At 40.9% G+C, this 17500-nt stretch overlaps 1 protein-coding gene across 16 annotated transcripts in view; it reads left to right on the forward strand.

The window, feature by feature from the left end:
* Window positions 1–17500, forward strand: part of LOC135090478 (tropomodulin-like) — a 76683-nt gene that overhangs the window by 24829 nt on the left and 34354 nt on the right. For 4 of the 16 annotated variants that reach the window (XR_010261942.1, XM_063987231.1, XM_063987239.1 and 1 more), the window contains exon 1: window positions 5271–5418. The exons of 11 other annotated variants lie outside the window; for them this stretch is intronic. Coding sequence is in view for 1 of the 5 variants with exons in the window: in XM_063987227.1 (XP_063843297.1) it covers window positions 2806–2862 (57 nt within the window). In the remaining 4 variants the exon portion in view is untranslated. Of the gene's footprint in view, window positions 1–2667; window positions 2863–5270; window positions 5419–17500 lie in introns of those variants that run through there. One more of the 16 variants, XM_063987227.1, reaches the window with a different exon arrangement.

Below are 17500 nucleotides of genomic sequence, written 5' to 3' on the forward strand. Positions count from 1 at the left end.
TCAACACTATGTAAAAATGTATTCTGAAACACTGTTATTTCATCACTGCTGTTTTCAAAAGCTAAAGAGATAATTAATCTTTTCTTCTGTTAATAAAGTAGAAATCTTGTTAACATATTACTCGTGTCACTTCATCACGACCATTTTCAAAGACCACAGAGTTGATTAGCAGGATTCTCAAGAGTGTTTCTCCCGTTTATAATGTAGAAATCTCGCTAATCTGTTACTAGAACCGTAAAAACAGCCTTAAAAACCCGTGTCACCTCAAATAGAGCCTTCTGAAAGTAGTGGAGATGTGGCGCAGAAGTGTTTCAGAATATGGTGCTATGTAGAGGCAAACCATCGGGCCGCTTACTCTTCCCAACTCTTTTCCTCGAAACAGAAGCATCTCATTCTATAATTACATTCCGGCCACGCACAGTTTACATAAGCGCTATATGGAGGCAACTTATCGAGCTGCTTACCACCTCACGTGTCTGGTTGCCTGCTTCTCCCCCGCTGGTTCTCCCCTTGCAGTGTCCCGCCCAAACCCGCCCAACTCTGCCCATCCCAGACCCCCCGCCGGTGTCTCGTCTCATCATAACACACGGCTATACTCGGTACTCGCCCCAGCCAAGCCCCGCAGCCTGTGTTTACTCCGCGCTGAATCTGTCGCTGTTACTGAGGCCTGGCCCGTGTTGTCTATACTAATGATATTGGCACTCGACTTGAAACTAGAGAATATATTGCTAATTTTTGTTCACTTTTTAATTGCTTCGTGGCATTATAAGGAGTGAAAACATTAGTCATTCTCAGCTTACGTATATCTTGTCTATACTAATGAAGATATTGGCAGTCAGGGTGAAATTAGAGGTTATATCGCTATTTTTTCCACCGTTTGACTGCTTCGTTGCATTACTAAAAGAGAAAAATCATTGAACTATTCTTGAGTTACGTGTTTCTTACCTCTTTTAGTTTCTTCCTTCCAATATTTAAGGAAGAAAGGAGAAAAAGCATCAATTAATCTTAGCTCACGTATTTCTTACCCTTTTAGTTCTCTCCTTCCATTATTTAAGGAGGAAAAGTCATAAAAAAATCTTGGTTTACGTTTGTTACCCTTTTAGTTCCCTCTTTCCACGGTTTAAGAAAGGAAAGCTCTATATTAAGATCCTAAGGGCATTCAGTGGTAGCGGGTCAGTGAACTCTTTTGCTAACTAGGCTACGGGTGTCCACTGTGTTCCTGGGCTAGACATGTTTACACACACGTCTCTACATTCCATTGTTTTCTTCACCAACACAACCACCACCACCCACCGCCACCACCACCACCACCGCCAGAGTGACATGTTTCTCCTTGGCCCCGTAGGGAGAATATTTACTAACAGAGAGAGAGAGAGAGAGAGAGAGAGAGAGAGAGAGAGAGAGAGAGAGAGAGAGAGAGAGAGAGAGAGAGAGTATAACAGGAGGGAATAATGATAAAAAGTTAGATACAAAACTAGGAAAAATGGAACACACACACACACACACACACACAGAGAGAGAGAGAGAGAGAGAGAGAGAGAGAGAGAGAGAGAGAGAGAGAGAGAGAGAGAGAGAGAGAGAGAGAGAGCATTAAACTTTCTAAGCAAAGCCATACACACAGCTATAAACACACATCCAATTATATCCTCATAAACACAAATACACACTCACACACACCACTACATATTCCTTGAAATTCTATCGGGCCTCAGTGTGACAGAAACCAGCAGAGGTGAACTGATGGAAGCCTTAATGTACCTCATGTTTACTCATTGCTCACCTGCCACCAGCGAGGACTCTTTTCACAACTGGCTGGCTCAGAATATAAGAATAAATTTGCAATAAGGCGCATTTCAAATCGATTTCAGGACAAGATTACGTATTTATTTGTTTATTTATTCATTTATTTATTTTCAGTATTTACTTTTTATAGATCTTTCAGAACGTAAAGAATGAATTTGCGTTAATTCGTATGTTAATAATTTTGAGACTGATAGATTTCCATGCGTTTTGACTTACTCCGATTACTGTTTCAAGGAGAAATATACAGTATCCTAAAATAAAACCCCAACAATCATAAAGTACAGTCAACAAAACTCAAAACTCGTGAACCAAGATGCAGTTTCCTTACATAACAAAAAAAAAAAAAAAAAAAGAACGATGATGTGTGGTGAGTATACAGGTTAAGGTGGTACGTCCTATTTCTCAACACTTTTTCCCATCACTGACGGGTGACTGGCGATATTTCTTGCGGCATTCGTGGCAGGGGAACATATGAGGCTCGCCTGAGGGGAGGACAAAGGCTAGGGAGCGAAAAAAGAGCCGAGGGGGGAAGCTAGGATGCCTTGAGCCGAAGTGAAGCGTTATTGGAAGGGCGCCCAGAGTTAGCCAGGCCACCACTGTCTAGAGCGAGCCGGCATTCTATTTATGTTTTGTAATGTTCTAAGGTGAATGACGATCAAGTATTAGCCATAGGAGATAGATTAGTTCATTTATTTACACGTGTGGAGTTTTGAGGGTTTATTTTTCAGTGGTTAGCGTTTTATTGAAGGAAATGCGTCGCTGTGTAGGAGTTTCTGCTACGGAATTCCTCTGTGGCTGTATGATGACCGTCCTTCCTCCGACTAAAAATAAATAATTACGATACTTCCCCTGGCCATTCAGTGTGTGCAGTGGCCAAGTGGAGGGAGGACGTTGTCTTGCCCTCACTACAGTACTCGTTAACAAGTTACTTCGCGCTTTGTTCTCCCAGCCACCGCAAGTCCCAATAGTTGTCTAGGCGTTCTGTTCTCCCTGTAACTCACCATGGCGCAGCCCAACAGAATCACGACCTTTGGTGAAAACGCCGGCATGGCGAATAAGGTACGAAGCTGCCACGCGTGATTTGGGAAATAGAATGTGATGTGATGTATTCGACATTAGTTACTGTTTAGTTTAGTACAGAGCAGAAATTCGTGTTATCAAATGGTCCAGCGTCTTATCTTAACTTTTATACATTTATAAAGATATATATATATAGGTTTTCAGGGGTATTTTCGTGATTCTAGGAAAAAAAAAAAATCCAGCTCTACGTGTTTCTTAATGTAATTCAACTTATTACAGAACAGGAATCCATGTTATCATATCTTCCCGCGTCTTATCTAAACTTTTAGCACAAAAGTCCATCAATTCTTGTCTTTTCTGTAATTTTGATATAACAGAAGAGAAACTCATATTCTCAAACGATCTGGCGTCTTATCTCTCTTAACTTTTATCAGGTTCAAGTAGAAATTATGTACAGTTTTATGTTTCTGGGTAAAAAGAAAAAAAAAACTAACTTCCGTGTTTGTTCTGTAATTCATTTAATTACAACAGAACAAGAGCAACATTATAAAACATTCCGGTTGCGTTGCGAGAAGTTTTGAGGAGCAGAGTTGTGAAATATCGTCTGTTACTGAAATAGTGACGTATTCTTAAGCTTCACCTGCATTGTAATAGCACGTGTTTCTTGATTTCTGGCCTGGTGTTCTAGAGTGCATGGTGTCTTACATAGGGAGCAGTGAGGAAGGACCTTCACTCCTCTCCTTGTCTTCAGCCACTAAATTTATTTTCGTCCGTGGTTCAGTGGCTGATGTCTCTTCCTCGTTTTTTCTTCTCCCTCGTCACTCGGTCAAGAAAACACGGAAATGGACTAATTATAGCCTGAATTAACACTAATACTTTACACAGGAAATAGACTCAGTAATCAGTAAGTTGTTTGTGCTGACAATATAACAACATTCCCAAGAATATTTGCAGAACTGTGAGGAAAACACGCATATGAACTGGTAAGCGTGAAAATTAGTCGTGATCGATGTATCCTTGCAAAATTAGCATTGTTTCTTATCCTTAATAATCATATAAGACAATATAACAACCTTTTCCACGAATATTTTCAAAGCTGTGAGAAAAGACGTGAATTTCAACGGATAAACATTAAAAATAGTCATATTTTCTATATAAAACAACTCCACTCTGTTTATTTTGACTCCATGGCTATATTACGATTTCTACATGTTGTTTTATCACCTTAGATTATTATACAAGCAAACAAGGCATGTGTCATTCTAAAGATAACCCAAACATGATTATTTTTCTTCGTCTTGCAAGTAGTATTAGTTTCCAGAGCGATTGCAGCCTCAAGGAAAGGTGTTTGACTTGATGCAGTGACTATGACATTTCTGATATGGTGTTTTATCACTAAAGGTTATTATGGTAGTGAGCGAGTTAAGTTGTGCGCTGGCTGAGTCGTTAATAAGATAGTTGATTTGTGCACTGAGCTGTGTGGTGGTTGAGTCGTTGATTGGATGGTTGAGGTGTCCAGTGAGTTGATTACTGATACAAATAAAAATATGCAGATCGTACCATCGCCATGGCATCCAAACAGGCTGGAATTGCTTGAATTTCGCTCTAATGTTATAACTATAGAATTCCAGCTAATTGCTCTGATAGGTAATACTCAATTAAGCCATAGGGCCGGCCCCTTTACAAGGTAAAACCCCTCTGTAACCTGGCTTTGGTCTGTATGACATCAAATCGCTACACTCCCTCTCTTATCTACTCTTTAAATTCCCTTATACTCTTTACCCAATCTTAATAACCCTAGGAACACTTCAACAATATAATATCTTAAGAGTCTTCTGCGGAATCAACTCAAACATGTTGGAATTACTTGAATCTCGCGCTGACACACTCTTTCTTCACACTCCGTCCCTTTAACGTTCTTTAAATTCCCTTATATTCTTTAACCAAGCTTATTAACCCCACAAATACTTCCTTATTACAATATCTTAACAGTCTAGTACGTAATCATATCAGAGGCTGGAATTGCTTGAATGTCGTGCGGACACACCCACTCTTCACACTAACCCTCCCTTGAACACCATCTAAATTGTGCTATACTCCTTGCTCAAGCTTACTAACCCTAGGAATACTTCAAAACTACAATATCTTAACAGTATGGTGCAGAATCATGCCTCTGCATGCTTCAGTTACGCTCTAATAAACTCCTTTCAATAACGAGAAAAAAAATAGCTGTCAACTGGAGGGCGTCTACCATCACCATGACAACAGGTCGTGAACAGCCAATCCCAGCCCGCCATTTCATCCGGGACCTTAAGATGAAAACACTGATATCAAACAATATAGGTTAATTTCCAGCCAAGATCAGAGTTAACCGAGACACGTCTGGTGAATAAAAAGCTCTTAAAAATATGGTTGTTCCGAGGGAAGTATACCACTAGGGAATGCGGGTTACATTAGTAATGGAGGAATATTTTGACATTTTTTTTGCTCGAACACAGCAGACGAAACTAAAGGCGGAGTTACTAGTCAGTGTGTGTTCGTGTGTCGTGGAGGAGTGATCTGTGCCTGTCCGTGTGACTGTGTGACTGACCAGGCGTGAGTATTCAGCATTTCATCAAACACACTCACGCAGAGACTGGCCCTTTAAACCTTCGTCCCTTTAAACCTTACCCAAACAAACGCTTTCGGTTCCCGTAGGCAGACCAGGGCAGGCTAGCTGTGTCTCTGACCGCGCCCTGTGACTGATTTTTAGGGTCATGCTCCTAGTGAGAGTGTAACACGCCGGCTAGGGGTACTGGGAGTAGGTTGGGAGTGTTAGCTGGTTAAGTAATAGAGTAGGAGATGAGAGAGAGACTGGGATGCGTGATGGATGAGAGTGAGAGAGGGAGAAGAAGGGAGTAAGCTGTTTGACGTAAGGGTGACAGGCTGAGGTGCGCGTCTGTGTGTACGTATATGTGGGTGGGTGGGTGTGGGTGACTGGTTGGGAGTGTGTGGTGGGTCAGTGTCTGTATGTATGTGTGTATTACATATTTGTTAATTATAGAGTTGTCTTCTTGATGTGAACGGAAATATCTGTGCTATTTCGTAGAACTGTGGTCAATAAACTACTACTACTACTACCACTATTACTACTACTGTGGGTGGTGGGTATATAATTAGTGGTGACTGAGTAGAAGTGTGTGCGATTGACAGTTTAGAGGGGCGTGTACATGCGTGTGTTCGATCAATTAGGTTGATAATGATTTCAATGTAATTTCTTTCCCTGTTGGATGATAATTATCCTTATAAACAAAATTAGTTATGGCTTTGAATCTGTTTCTCTTTCAATTGGATTACTTTTCATATTTCTATAGTAATTTGAAATAGAATGATAGAAGGGTTTTAACTTTCAATCAATACAATTTCTATTTCTATTGAATTATCTTTATTCTTATAAGCCAGAAGGATTATGGCTCTGAATCTATATCTTAAATGGGATACATAAATTTGAAATCCTGGTTTGTAAGAATAAAAATGTCTCGTGTTCTAAAAATTCTTACCTGCAATGTTTTGGCTGTTAATATACATGTGTGTGCAGCGTCTGGTCTCATAAGGTTGTTTGTGTGTGTTTTTCTTTTTCTTTTTCTTTTTCTTTTCTTTTTTTTTTTTTTTTTTAGCCATAAAAGGATGAATAAATAGCAAGGGTATATCCAGCCATACACTCAAGCTGGTGTCGGGGATGGAGGCATAAAAAATGCATCTTCCTTCCACCCATCTGCTCATCTACCCATCCACCCATGTGTTCGTACATCTGTTGTGCACATGAGTTTTTTGTCCTGTCACTGAAACTCAAGACACTTCACACACACACACACACACACACACACACACACACACACACACACACACACACACACACACACACACACACACACATTCCTGTCATGTTAAAGAATGTAATTTTAAGTATTCTACATTTATCTCTATTCACATTTACACCAGGTATTATATTTTCTAGCATGCCTTTCTATGCAAATTGAGGTTTACATATAGGAAAGGAAAGTAACATTACATATGAAAAAGAACAAAGAAAAGAGAATACATTGTTTCTTGCTATGGGTAAAAAGTGACAGTGGAGGGGTTTCAAGCACTCTTCTCTCATACACAAGCGAGTTTTAATATATTTGTATTGCTTTAGTATCTTATCTGTTTGTATTTATAAATGCTTGTATTTACAAATGCAAAGGAAACGCTGTCCAAGGAACTGCCATGACTCAGGAATATTCTCAGACCTTTCCACGTCTGTCCTGATAACTCTTAACAAGTTGTAGAGGAAATTCTTTGGGTTTTCAAGGTTACTTTCATGCTTCTTGTGATAGTTGGAGTGATTCTGCACTGCCAATAGGGAAATAGCCATGAAAACCTGACAGATCATATCTATAACAATTAAAAACAGTATTGATGAGAAAACAAAACATTTCAACACCAGACTTGCATTCCTTAGGCCAACACCCAAGCGTGTCCCTTAAGAGCCACTCGAACCCTGAGAGAGAGGGAATTCCAACCTCATTGCCTTTGTATAGATCAGCCTTTGGATGTCTTGGTGAGAGAACATGTTTGAACTGATTCCTCTCAGTGAATGTGCCTGATATGGTGATGGGTGTCTAGGTGAGGTCCTCTGATTAGGAAACGTAAACCTCTTCATGTCAAGGTAGTGGTTCACTGAAGAGTAATATAGGGACACCGTCTTAGCTTGGCATCACTGTTGCTCCAAATGCCTGTATCCTAGCAAGTCTGAGAGCTGTAGGGAGAAAGGGACACAATCTTATCTTAGCGTGACTGTTACTTGACATTATGTCCTGGCAAGTTTAAAAATAGTAGAGGGAGAGAGGAACATAGTCAGTTACCTTACCATCACTGTCATTATGAATACTTGCATCTCAGTGAATCTGAAAGCTATGGAAAGAAAAGAACTATGTACTGGCATTACTATTACTGAGATACTTTTGTCCCAGTGAATCTGAGAACATACGGTACAGAGGAACGGACAGCCAGGCAGATTACTAATATTACCACTGTACTCATGTCATATGTCCCAGTGAGTAAGAGCAGTATAGAGATGCTTGGCTGTGTGTTAGGTACAGAGAGTCCTCCTTGACTTACAGCTTCATTACTAAGATATGCATAGATATGTATTGTATTTACCATTGCATGAAAGGTGGAGGATGTTAAGTATAGATAATCCTCCTTGACATAATATTCTTAGCTTCAGTAGTAAGATATTAAGAGAAAGGCAGAGGAAGTTAAGTACAGACAATCCTCCTTGACATATTCTTAGCTACATTAGTGAGATATGAAAGGAGAAACAGAGGATGTTAAGTACACATATCTTTCTTGATATATTCTCAGCTCACTAGTAAGATATGTATTGTATTCACCATCAAGAGAAAGGCAGAGAATGCAAGTATAAGAAATGGTTAAAAAAAGCAAGAGATTCTGCTCTGTAAGGCATGTCAGACTTGTAAATTGAGTATAAATATGTGTATTGTATTTACCGACAGCGCGAGGTAGTGGAAGCAAATATATATTATTAAAAGGAAGAAAATATTACCAGATGCTGTTTTATAAATAAGAGAAAGATTAAACAAACTCATGTGTTAAGTTAGCTGGATAGTAAAAATGTATATTTCAGTTAGTGGAAGCAAATATATATGGATAAAAGGAAAGAAATGTCACTATATGTCACTTTATAAATAAGAGAAAGATGAAACAAACTTATGAACGTGTAAACTGAGATTCATAGTAAAGATGTGTTATATTCCCCATCAGTCAGGTACAGATAGTAAATATATCAACAAAAACAAGAAAAATTCACCAGATGCTGCTTTATAAATGACAGAAGGTCAGAGAGTTGTTAAATGCGTGTTCTAAGATAGTTATATTTAGGTGACCTCATCTTGCACTTAAAGTCTGAGTCATATTGAAAGTATTTGACTGAAGAAGCTCTCTCATTATACGTAGGCCAGTGTGTGTGTGTGTGGGAGTGGATGTGCTGAAACGTGTGTGTGTTTGGCTTTGTAACTGATCTAGAAATTAACTAAATTTGTCTCTTAACTCAGCCTTCTTCTTTTCCTTCTCATCTTTAGTCTCCTCCATCTCATCTCCCTTAGCCTAGCCTCCTCCTCATCTCTGCCTCCTCCTCATCTCCATCCTCCATCTCATCTCATCCTTCTTCATCTCGGCCACCATCTCATCTCAGCCTCCTTCTCATCTCAGCCTCTATCTCATCTCAGCCTCCTTCTCATCTCAGCCTCCTTCTCATCTCAGCCTCCTTCTCATCTCAGCCTCTATCTCATCTCAGCCTCCTCCTCATCTCAGCCTCTTTCTCATCTCAGCCTCTATCTCATCTCAGCCTTCTTCTCATTCAGCCTCCTCCTCATATCCAATCTTCTATCTCAGCTTCCTCCTCATCTCAGCCTCCTTCCACATAACCTCCATTACTACTACTACTACTACTACTACTACTACTACTACTACTACTACTACTACTACTACTACTACTACTACTACTACTGATAATAACACACTACCTCTCTATTATGACACCCAGTTTTTACCACCCTTAGCACCCTACTAATGATGTCTAGTTCAGTACTATACCCAAATTACTTAATCTAATCCAACTATTCCTTCTTTTTATTATCATTACCTTGATTCCTCTTCCATTGATACTGATAATCTCTCTGTAATCTTAAGACATCCGGTTTTTTTCATCTTACCGTACCTAAATAATTCATACTTTAAACCACGCTTCTTATTAACATTACGACCTTCATTCCTCTCTCGTTGCTTAGATTACAGTAGCAACCCAAAGTACCGTTATAAGCATCTTTAAGCCAAATATCACCCTTCTTATTACTATAAAACCTTGATTCCCCTTCTCCCAGTACTTACGATGACAGTACAAGTCCAAAGTACCGTTATAAGCATCTCTAACCCTAATCTTGGTGTCCCTGAATGCATTTAGTCCACCTGCGCAAGGTAGCTTGTGCTTAGCGTGCCAGCGGCCTTGGTATCATGGCCACGTATGTCACGATTGCTTCACTGGTATGTGGGTCGCTGTGTTAAGGTCTGGGTTGGGTTTTCAGTCGAGTGCCACCAGTGTTAGCCGCCTTAAATGACGTGTTGGGTCCAGGTGCGTGTGTGTGTGGATGCAAGGAAGGTTTAGTCTAGCGATCTCTCTGATTCACAACATTGCTTGGCTTCGTTGAAATGAATTGTCTGTTGTTTTTTTGCAAGGTTGCGTTTCTGGGTTACTACTACCATCACAGCGTACTACTACTACTACTACTACTACTACTACCACAGTTTCTTCTCCTTTTAGCTTCTTATCTTCTCCTTCCTCATTCCTCCTCGTTTTGCTACCACCACCACTATTATTACTATTCCATTATCCTCCTCCTCCTCCTCCTGCTACTGCTACTATTACTACTACTACTACGCATTCTCGCATACTTTCAAGGTCAGCTGTGCCATATGCCACTGTTGTATTAGCTAAGCGAAACATTATAATTTCCTGGGTGAATCACACGTGTTGCTTTGATGGCGTGTTGGATTCAAGGGCTGACTCGTGGCAGGATAAATCGGCGAGGTTACGGCGCCGAGTGTGTGTCGCATCGCCCGCCAGGAAGGATTCATCACACACGCAACAGATGTTGTTGTGGGGATCAGCTGGTTCATAATTAAGAACAGACATGCGCTTCTCGTAGTCTCATCAACTTGTGTTTTAAAGAGACGGTATAAACACGCTTCTGTTGAAATGGTTAAGGTATATTTGCACTCTGGGAACAATATAAGCTGAAATGAGTCACACACCAGCTGATGCGGAGATCAGCTGGTTCATAATTAGGAACACGTATTCATCTCTCGTAGCCTCATCAACCCCTCATGTTTTTAAAGGGTAATGACACACTGTTACCGTAACAATTAGGCTATAGGTGAGGCAATATACGCTGGAATGAGTCACATACCAGCTGATGTTGTGATCAGCTGTTCATGTCAACAACACGCATGCGCCTCTCTCACCGGCCCCTCATGTTTGAAAGAGACGTTAAAGGCACTCAGCTAATTAAATTGTTATAGCATAGATGCGCTCCAGGTACATAAATTAGGGTAGCCTGAGTGATAGAGGAGCAAATGTAGTAAATATCAGCTGATTCATATTAAAAACACACTTGAGCCTCTCGCAGCCTCACAAACCCCGCGTGTTTTAAAGGGACGGGATAAACACGCCCCTAATGCAACAGTTAGGGTATGGACGCGCTTTAGGGACAATATAGAAAGTAGCTGGTTTATATTGAGAACATGCGTCTTTTGTAGCCTCTCTCAGCTTCATCAAACCCGCGTGTTTTAAAAGGGATGTTATAAACACACTCCTAATGAAAGGATTAGGGTATAGACGCGCTCTAGGAATAAGATAAGTTGGCCTGAGTCAGAGAAGCAGATGTAGAAGGAGAGATAACCTGTTTCATATTAAGAACACACATCCGCCTCTCGTAGCCTCTCTTAACCTCACGTGTTTTAAAGGGAGGGTAGACACACTGCTAATGAAATTGTTAAGGTATATATACGTTCTAGGGACAGAATATAGGCAGCAGCTGGTCCTCGGCTGGCCTGTTGACTCACACCTTGGCCCCAGCAGGCGTGAGTCACTGAGCCCACAGCAAAAAGGCTTTCTTTGCCAAATTAATGAGGAATTCTTGTTTCGTAAGCTATACTAAGGTTGTTGTGCCAGACTTTCCCGCAAGACATTTGACGCGAACACTTAGTGGCAATATTTATTAATCTCGCCCCATTAAGTGTTACATTTGTTCTTGTGTTCTCGTGTCTCACGAACAGACTTATGTGTTCTTGAGCGTTAGATAGATTTAAGATTCGTTTGTTTATCTGTTTATCCGCGAACCCTAATTGAGAGTGAGTGAAACGACATTATAAGATACGAAGTTTAACCTGACCTGACCTAAAAAAAAAACGTTAAGTAAGGATATATTATACACTTAAAAGCTTGTACATTTCCTTACACCAACGAATACTTACAAAGATTGCCTAAGTAATGATCTAGAGGTTACAAATTAAAAGAAATTAACTTAAAAGCTACAAAATTTGACCTGACAACCTAAAATGAAAAAAAAAAAGTCAGTAAAGATGCACAAACGTAAAACCCATGAAAAATTACCCAAAAATATCTAAATCTTGATCTACGAGTAACAAATAATATTCACCTGGTATAATAGAAGATAATAAACTTGGGGGACGTGTAGATTAAGATTTTGTGATAACGTAGCTCCGATCTGACAAGCTGTGTATATTTTAAGTGCAGCTTATGTACAGGAGTTGATGTAGCAGAGGGTGAAGCAAGCGCCCCTTTGGTGTCACTTGCTAAACTGCTCCCTAAGCTATACCCAGATTTATCACGGTGAATTAACTCGTTTGCTCTCTCTCTCTCTCTCTCTCTCTCTCTCTCTCTCTCTCTCTCTCTCTCTCCGCTTTCGTTTTCTTCGGCCTCTATGCATATTACTACTACTACTACTACTACTACTACTACTACTACTACTACTACTACTACTACTACTATATCACCACCACCACCACCACCATCATCAGCCCTATCCCCCATCCCCACCACCTCTCGTCCTCCTCCTCCTCCATTCCCTTCTTCTCTTTCTCTCTTCACATAATATACTGTACTCCACGGGTTTTGATTTTCCAACACTTCTAGCCTGGTCTGGTCGGGTTGAATTTCTTGGCTGCGCAGTGGTCGCGTTGCGCAGTGTGGGCCCAGGGCGTCTTTCATCTTGGCGCACTACTTACAACGCCTCCATTGTTAGCCCCTGGTGGTGATGGTGGTGTGCCTGGTCCCTGGTCCGTTCCTCTCCCGTGACACGCGGACACGGGGGCGCCAGGAAATATGTGCGATCTGGCTTGTACTGTGTTTCGTTTCTCTCCCACGGAGTTTCGCTAGAGTTACGATAATGGCAGGGATAAAACAGCGCCTCTTAGCTCAGCCCTGGCCGCCAGACACTGGAGGCTTTGTGAACGTGCGGAGAAATGCTGCTGCTGCCACAACCCGCAGGTAGCACATTTCCTTGAGGCTGAAATGTGGCCAGGGGTTGGATTGGCCGGGCTACACTGACCCTCTGGCTGGCTGAGTGGTTGAGTTTGTGGCTGGTTGGCTGGCTGACGAGTGGCTGGTTGCTTGGTTGACTTGCTGACTGACTGAATGGCTGAGTGACTGACTAAGTGACTGGCTGGCTGGCTAGATGGACCGACTAACTGGCTGGCTTGGCACAAATGTCACTGAGTTTAACTGGGTTGGCTTAAGACACGTGACACTTTAGACACGCTATTGCCGTGGCTGGCTTAGATGCACTGACTTGTAGTTGCTTAAGTTAGCCGTTAGTCAGTCAACCACTAAGCCAACCAGTCACTCAGCCAGTCAGTCATTCACTCATCACTCATTCACTAAGCCAATCAGCCAGTCAGTCAGTCAGGCACTAATTCAACCAGTCAGTCAGTCAGTCAGTCAGTCAGTCAGTCAGATACCTACATAGACAGAATGACGTGGCGCTTTTAACTGATTAGCGGAGAAACGTTAGCTTGTGGGTTGGGGAGGAACCTTGTGCTTTACTATCCTAAATACCACACCATGTAGATTTGTGTAACTTACCACAATCTTCCGATAGATCTGATGTTTGTTCTTCCTTGGAACTGAAAAGAAGAGGAGGAGGACTGCAGATAAAGACATGGAGAGAAATCAAGTTAAAGATAAAAGAGAGAAGGAAAGTAAGGAGATAAAAAAAAAAAAAACAACGAACGTATGATTGAATAGACTATAGGTAAAGGCACAGATTATTAATTTCTTAGTTGACAGATTTATCATACTAAAGCGATTGGGTACGTGTGTGTGTGTGTGTGTGTGTGTGTGTGTGTAACAGGAAATTCTGATTCTTGGCAACAAATTGACTCAAATGACCTTCACAATGGACTTTTGAACTTCGATAGACGTCACGAGCCTTCCCGAGACTGGCGTGATAGAGAGTCCCATTAGTAAAGTAGAGCGTGGATTGAAGCTTACTGGCGTGCCCCCGTGTTTGGATCAATAGGCTTTTTATAATGTTTGAATGCTCCTTCTCCATCACTTTCTAGGTTTAGATACGTATGTCTTAATAGTTTTTGAATAGTGTTACTTGTTGACTTCAAGAATTTGCAGTTTTAGATAGGTAGGTCTTTATAATGGTGTTCTAGTGCTCTTTCTTGCCCTGGAGTTTGTAAGTGTAGTTAGGTTTAATAATGTTTGGATGCTTTTTCTTCTTGATTTACGGTTTTAGTTAGATATATTTTTTTATAATGTTTAAATGCGGTTACTTATTGAGTTTTGATAATATTCCATTGCGCTTATTTATTTACTTTGTTGTTTTAGATAGATAGGCTTTAATAATGTTATTCAAATGGTTCTACTTCTTGACTCTTCGTTGTTTTATATAGAAAAATGTCTAAATATTATAATTTCTAGTTTTATTTTAGAGTACCATAGAAAATAAAGAATAGGAAATATAGAATTATATAGAAATACCTTACTACTGTGGCTACTACTGCTGCTACTACTACTACTACTACTACTACTACTACTACTACTACTACTACTACTACTACTACTACTACGACTACGACTACTACCAGCTCATTAACTTGCACAGCTGAGGATTAGTTGGCAAGACTAGACCCCTGCAGAGAGAGAGAGAGAGAGAGAGAGAGAGAGAGAGAGAGAGAGAGAGAGAGAGAGAGAGAGAGAGAGAGAGAGAGAGAGAGAGAGAGAGAGGGGGTGTGGTTGGAAATAGATCTGCATGCTGGGTGTGGTCAGAGAGACTCGTAGGCTTAGAGAGAGAGAGAGAGAGAGAGAGAGAGAGAGAGAGAGAGAGAGAGAGAGAGAGAGAGAGAGAGAGAGAGATGAATAGAACGGTTTATTCATGTTTATTAGAGGAAAAGGTAATGAGAGAGAGAGAGAGAGAGAGAGAGAGAGAGAGAGAGAGAGAGAGAGAGAGAGAGAGAGAGAGAGAGAGATGAATAGAACGGTTTATTCATGTTTATTAAAGGAAAAGGTAATGAGAGAGAGAGAGAGAGAGAGAGAGAGAGAGAGAGAGAGAGAGAGAGTGTGTGTGTGTGTGTGTGTGTGTGTGTGTGTGATAGTGAAAGTAAGCGGAATTTTTTTCTACATAACCACGTGACGTTTTTGTGGTGACGGTGGTAATGGTGGTGGTGGTGGTGGTGGTGGTAGTGGTGAGCGGGAAAGAGTAAAATATAAGAAAATGAAGCGAACAGAACAAAAGTAAAGAATAAAGAATAATAAAAGAAAAACGAGATAAAACAAGAAAATGGGAAAATAATGCCACTCAACTACATGTAAAATAAAATAAACAAAACAAAAACAAGAAAAAAGATATAATAAATAAATCGAGGCAAAACAACAGCAAAATTAAATAAAAAATACGATACAACTTAACCACAACATAAACAAAACTAACAAAAATAAGAAAATGAGAAAAAAAAATAAATAAAAGAAAGGAAAGTTGTAAAAACAATAAATAAAAAAATCAAATAAATATAACGAAAAACTTGAAACCTACTACCATTGGACTGGACAGGAGACACACAGATAGACAGACACGGTGCCGAACAGGTCAAGGAGAAGAGGAGGAGCAGCAGAGGAGGAGGAGGAGGAGGAGGAGGAGGAGGAGGTGGTGGTGACTGATGAGGACGGAAGAGGAGGAGGAGGAGGAAAATTGTGAGGAAAGAAGACGAGGTGGTGATGGTAACATGGTGACGGAAGAGATGATGATGGTGGAGGAGGAGGAGGAGGAGGAGGAGGAGGAGGAGGAGGAGGAATTGGTAATTTTGAAGACAGAAGAGGAGGTGGAGGAGTTACTGAATGTGAAGAAAGGAGATAACGAAGAAGAGGAGGAGGAGGAGGAGGAGGAGAAGATTGTTGAGAGAGAGAGAGAGAGAGAGAGAGAGAGAGAGAGAGAGAGAGAGAGAGAGAGAGAGAGAGAGAGAGAGAGAGAGAGAGAGAGAGAGAGAGAGAGAGAGAGAGAATTTCAAAGGAAGAAGATTAAAAAACAAGTTAGGAGGTTATAAACATTACGAGATTGAAGAAGAAAAAGAAGAAAAAAAGACTAGGGAAAGAAGAGGAGAGAAATCGAGACCCAATTAAAGAGAGAGAGAGAGAAAGAAAGATTAAAAGACACAATAGTAAACTGTTTGTCTGTATGTACGTATGTTTGTGTTTCTCTCTCAGTATACAAATGCATCTTAGAGACATGACCAAGGACACTCACTCCACCCCTCCTCACTTCACTGTTGATTAGAAGTGACACGTGACTTGCTTCGTGGCCAATTAACCTCCTCCTCCTCCTCCTCCTCCTCCACCTTCTCCATAGTCCTTCAAGCACCTGCCCTCTCAAACTCTCCTCTTAGTCTCTTATCCTTCAAGTTATTTGCTCTCTCTCTCTCTCTCTCTCTCTCTCTCTCTCTCTCTCTCTCTCTCTCTCTCTCTCTCTCTCTCTCTCTCTCTTGCTCTAAAAGTAGCCGGAGAAGATTTGCTCTGTTTAAAACGCATCAGCTCTGTTTGTTTACCCTTGTGAGACCCGCTCTCTCTCTCTGTGTGTGTGTGTGTGTGTGTGTGTGTGTGTGTGTAGGGAGGGAGAGACACGTGAGGAAAGAAGGGTGGATGGGGGTCAGGAAAGAGGAGGAGGAGGAGGAGGAGGAGGAGGAGGGCTGACTGGGTGGACCTCTTAAAAATAGTATTCAGAAATTACGTGTTTTCTTGACCGCTTCGCTGAGTCACTGTGTGTTAGGGAAGAGGAGGAGGAGGAGGAGGAGGAGGAGGAGGAGGAGGAGGAGGAGGAGGAGGATATAGAAGTGACGTAAGCATAGGTAGGTTTTAAGTTAGTGTCGGTAAAAGGTTTAGGTGAGGTTAGTAAAGAATAGGCGATGTTAGGTTAGGCTACGTAAGCTGAAGTGTGTTAGATTGGTAGGTAAGGTTTGGCTGTGTAAAAGATGTGAGGCGAGGTTAGGTTAAGATAGTGCGTTAGGATAGGTAAGTTAAGGATAGGTTAGACTAGCATAGGTTAGGTTATATTAGATAAATTTTGATTAACTTCAATAGTTTAGATTAGGTTAGGTGAAATTATCTAAAGTAAGATTAGGAAGACATAGGTTACGTTAGATCATGTAAAGTTATAGCACATTAATAAGGTTAGTTAAGGTAATTGAGTTAGCAAAGGTTACATTAGGTTAAACTAGCATAAGTGAAGAAGTTAAGTTAGATTAGGTGAGGAATGATTAGGTTAGATGAGAGGAGGTGAGGTTAGGTTAGATTAGGTTAGGTGAGGTGAGGTTTGGTTAGATTAGGTTAGATGAGGTGAGGTTTGGTTAGATTAGGTTGAGGTGAGGTGAGGTTAGGTTAGGTTAGGTTAGGTGAGGTGAGGTTAGGTTAGATTAGGTTAGGTGAGATGAGGTTAGGTTAGATTAGGTTAGGTGAGGTGAGGTTTGGTTAGATTACGTTAGGTGAGATGAGGTTAGGTTAGGTTAGTTTAGGTGAGGTGAGGTTAAGATAGGTTACAGTGAGGCGTCTTGAAGTCGT

This window comes from Scylla paramamosain, chromosome 35, assembly GCF_035594125.1.
Source record: "Scylla paramamosain isolate STU-SP2022 chromosome 35, ASM3559412v1, whole genome shotgun sequence".
NCBI lineage: Eukaryota > Metazoa > Arthropoda > Malacostraca > Decapoda > Portunidae > Scylla > Scylla paramamosain.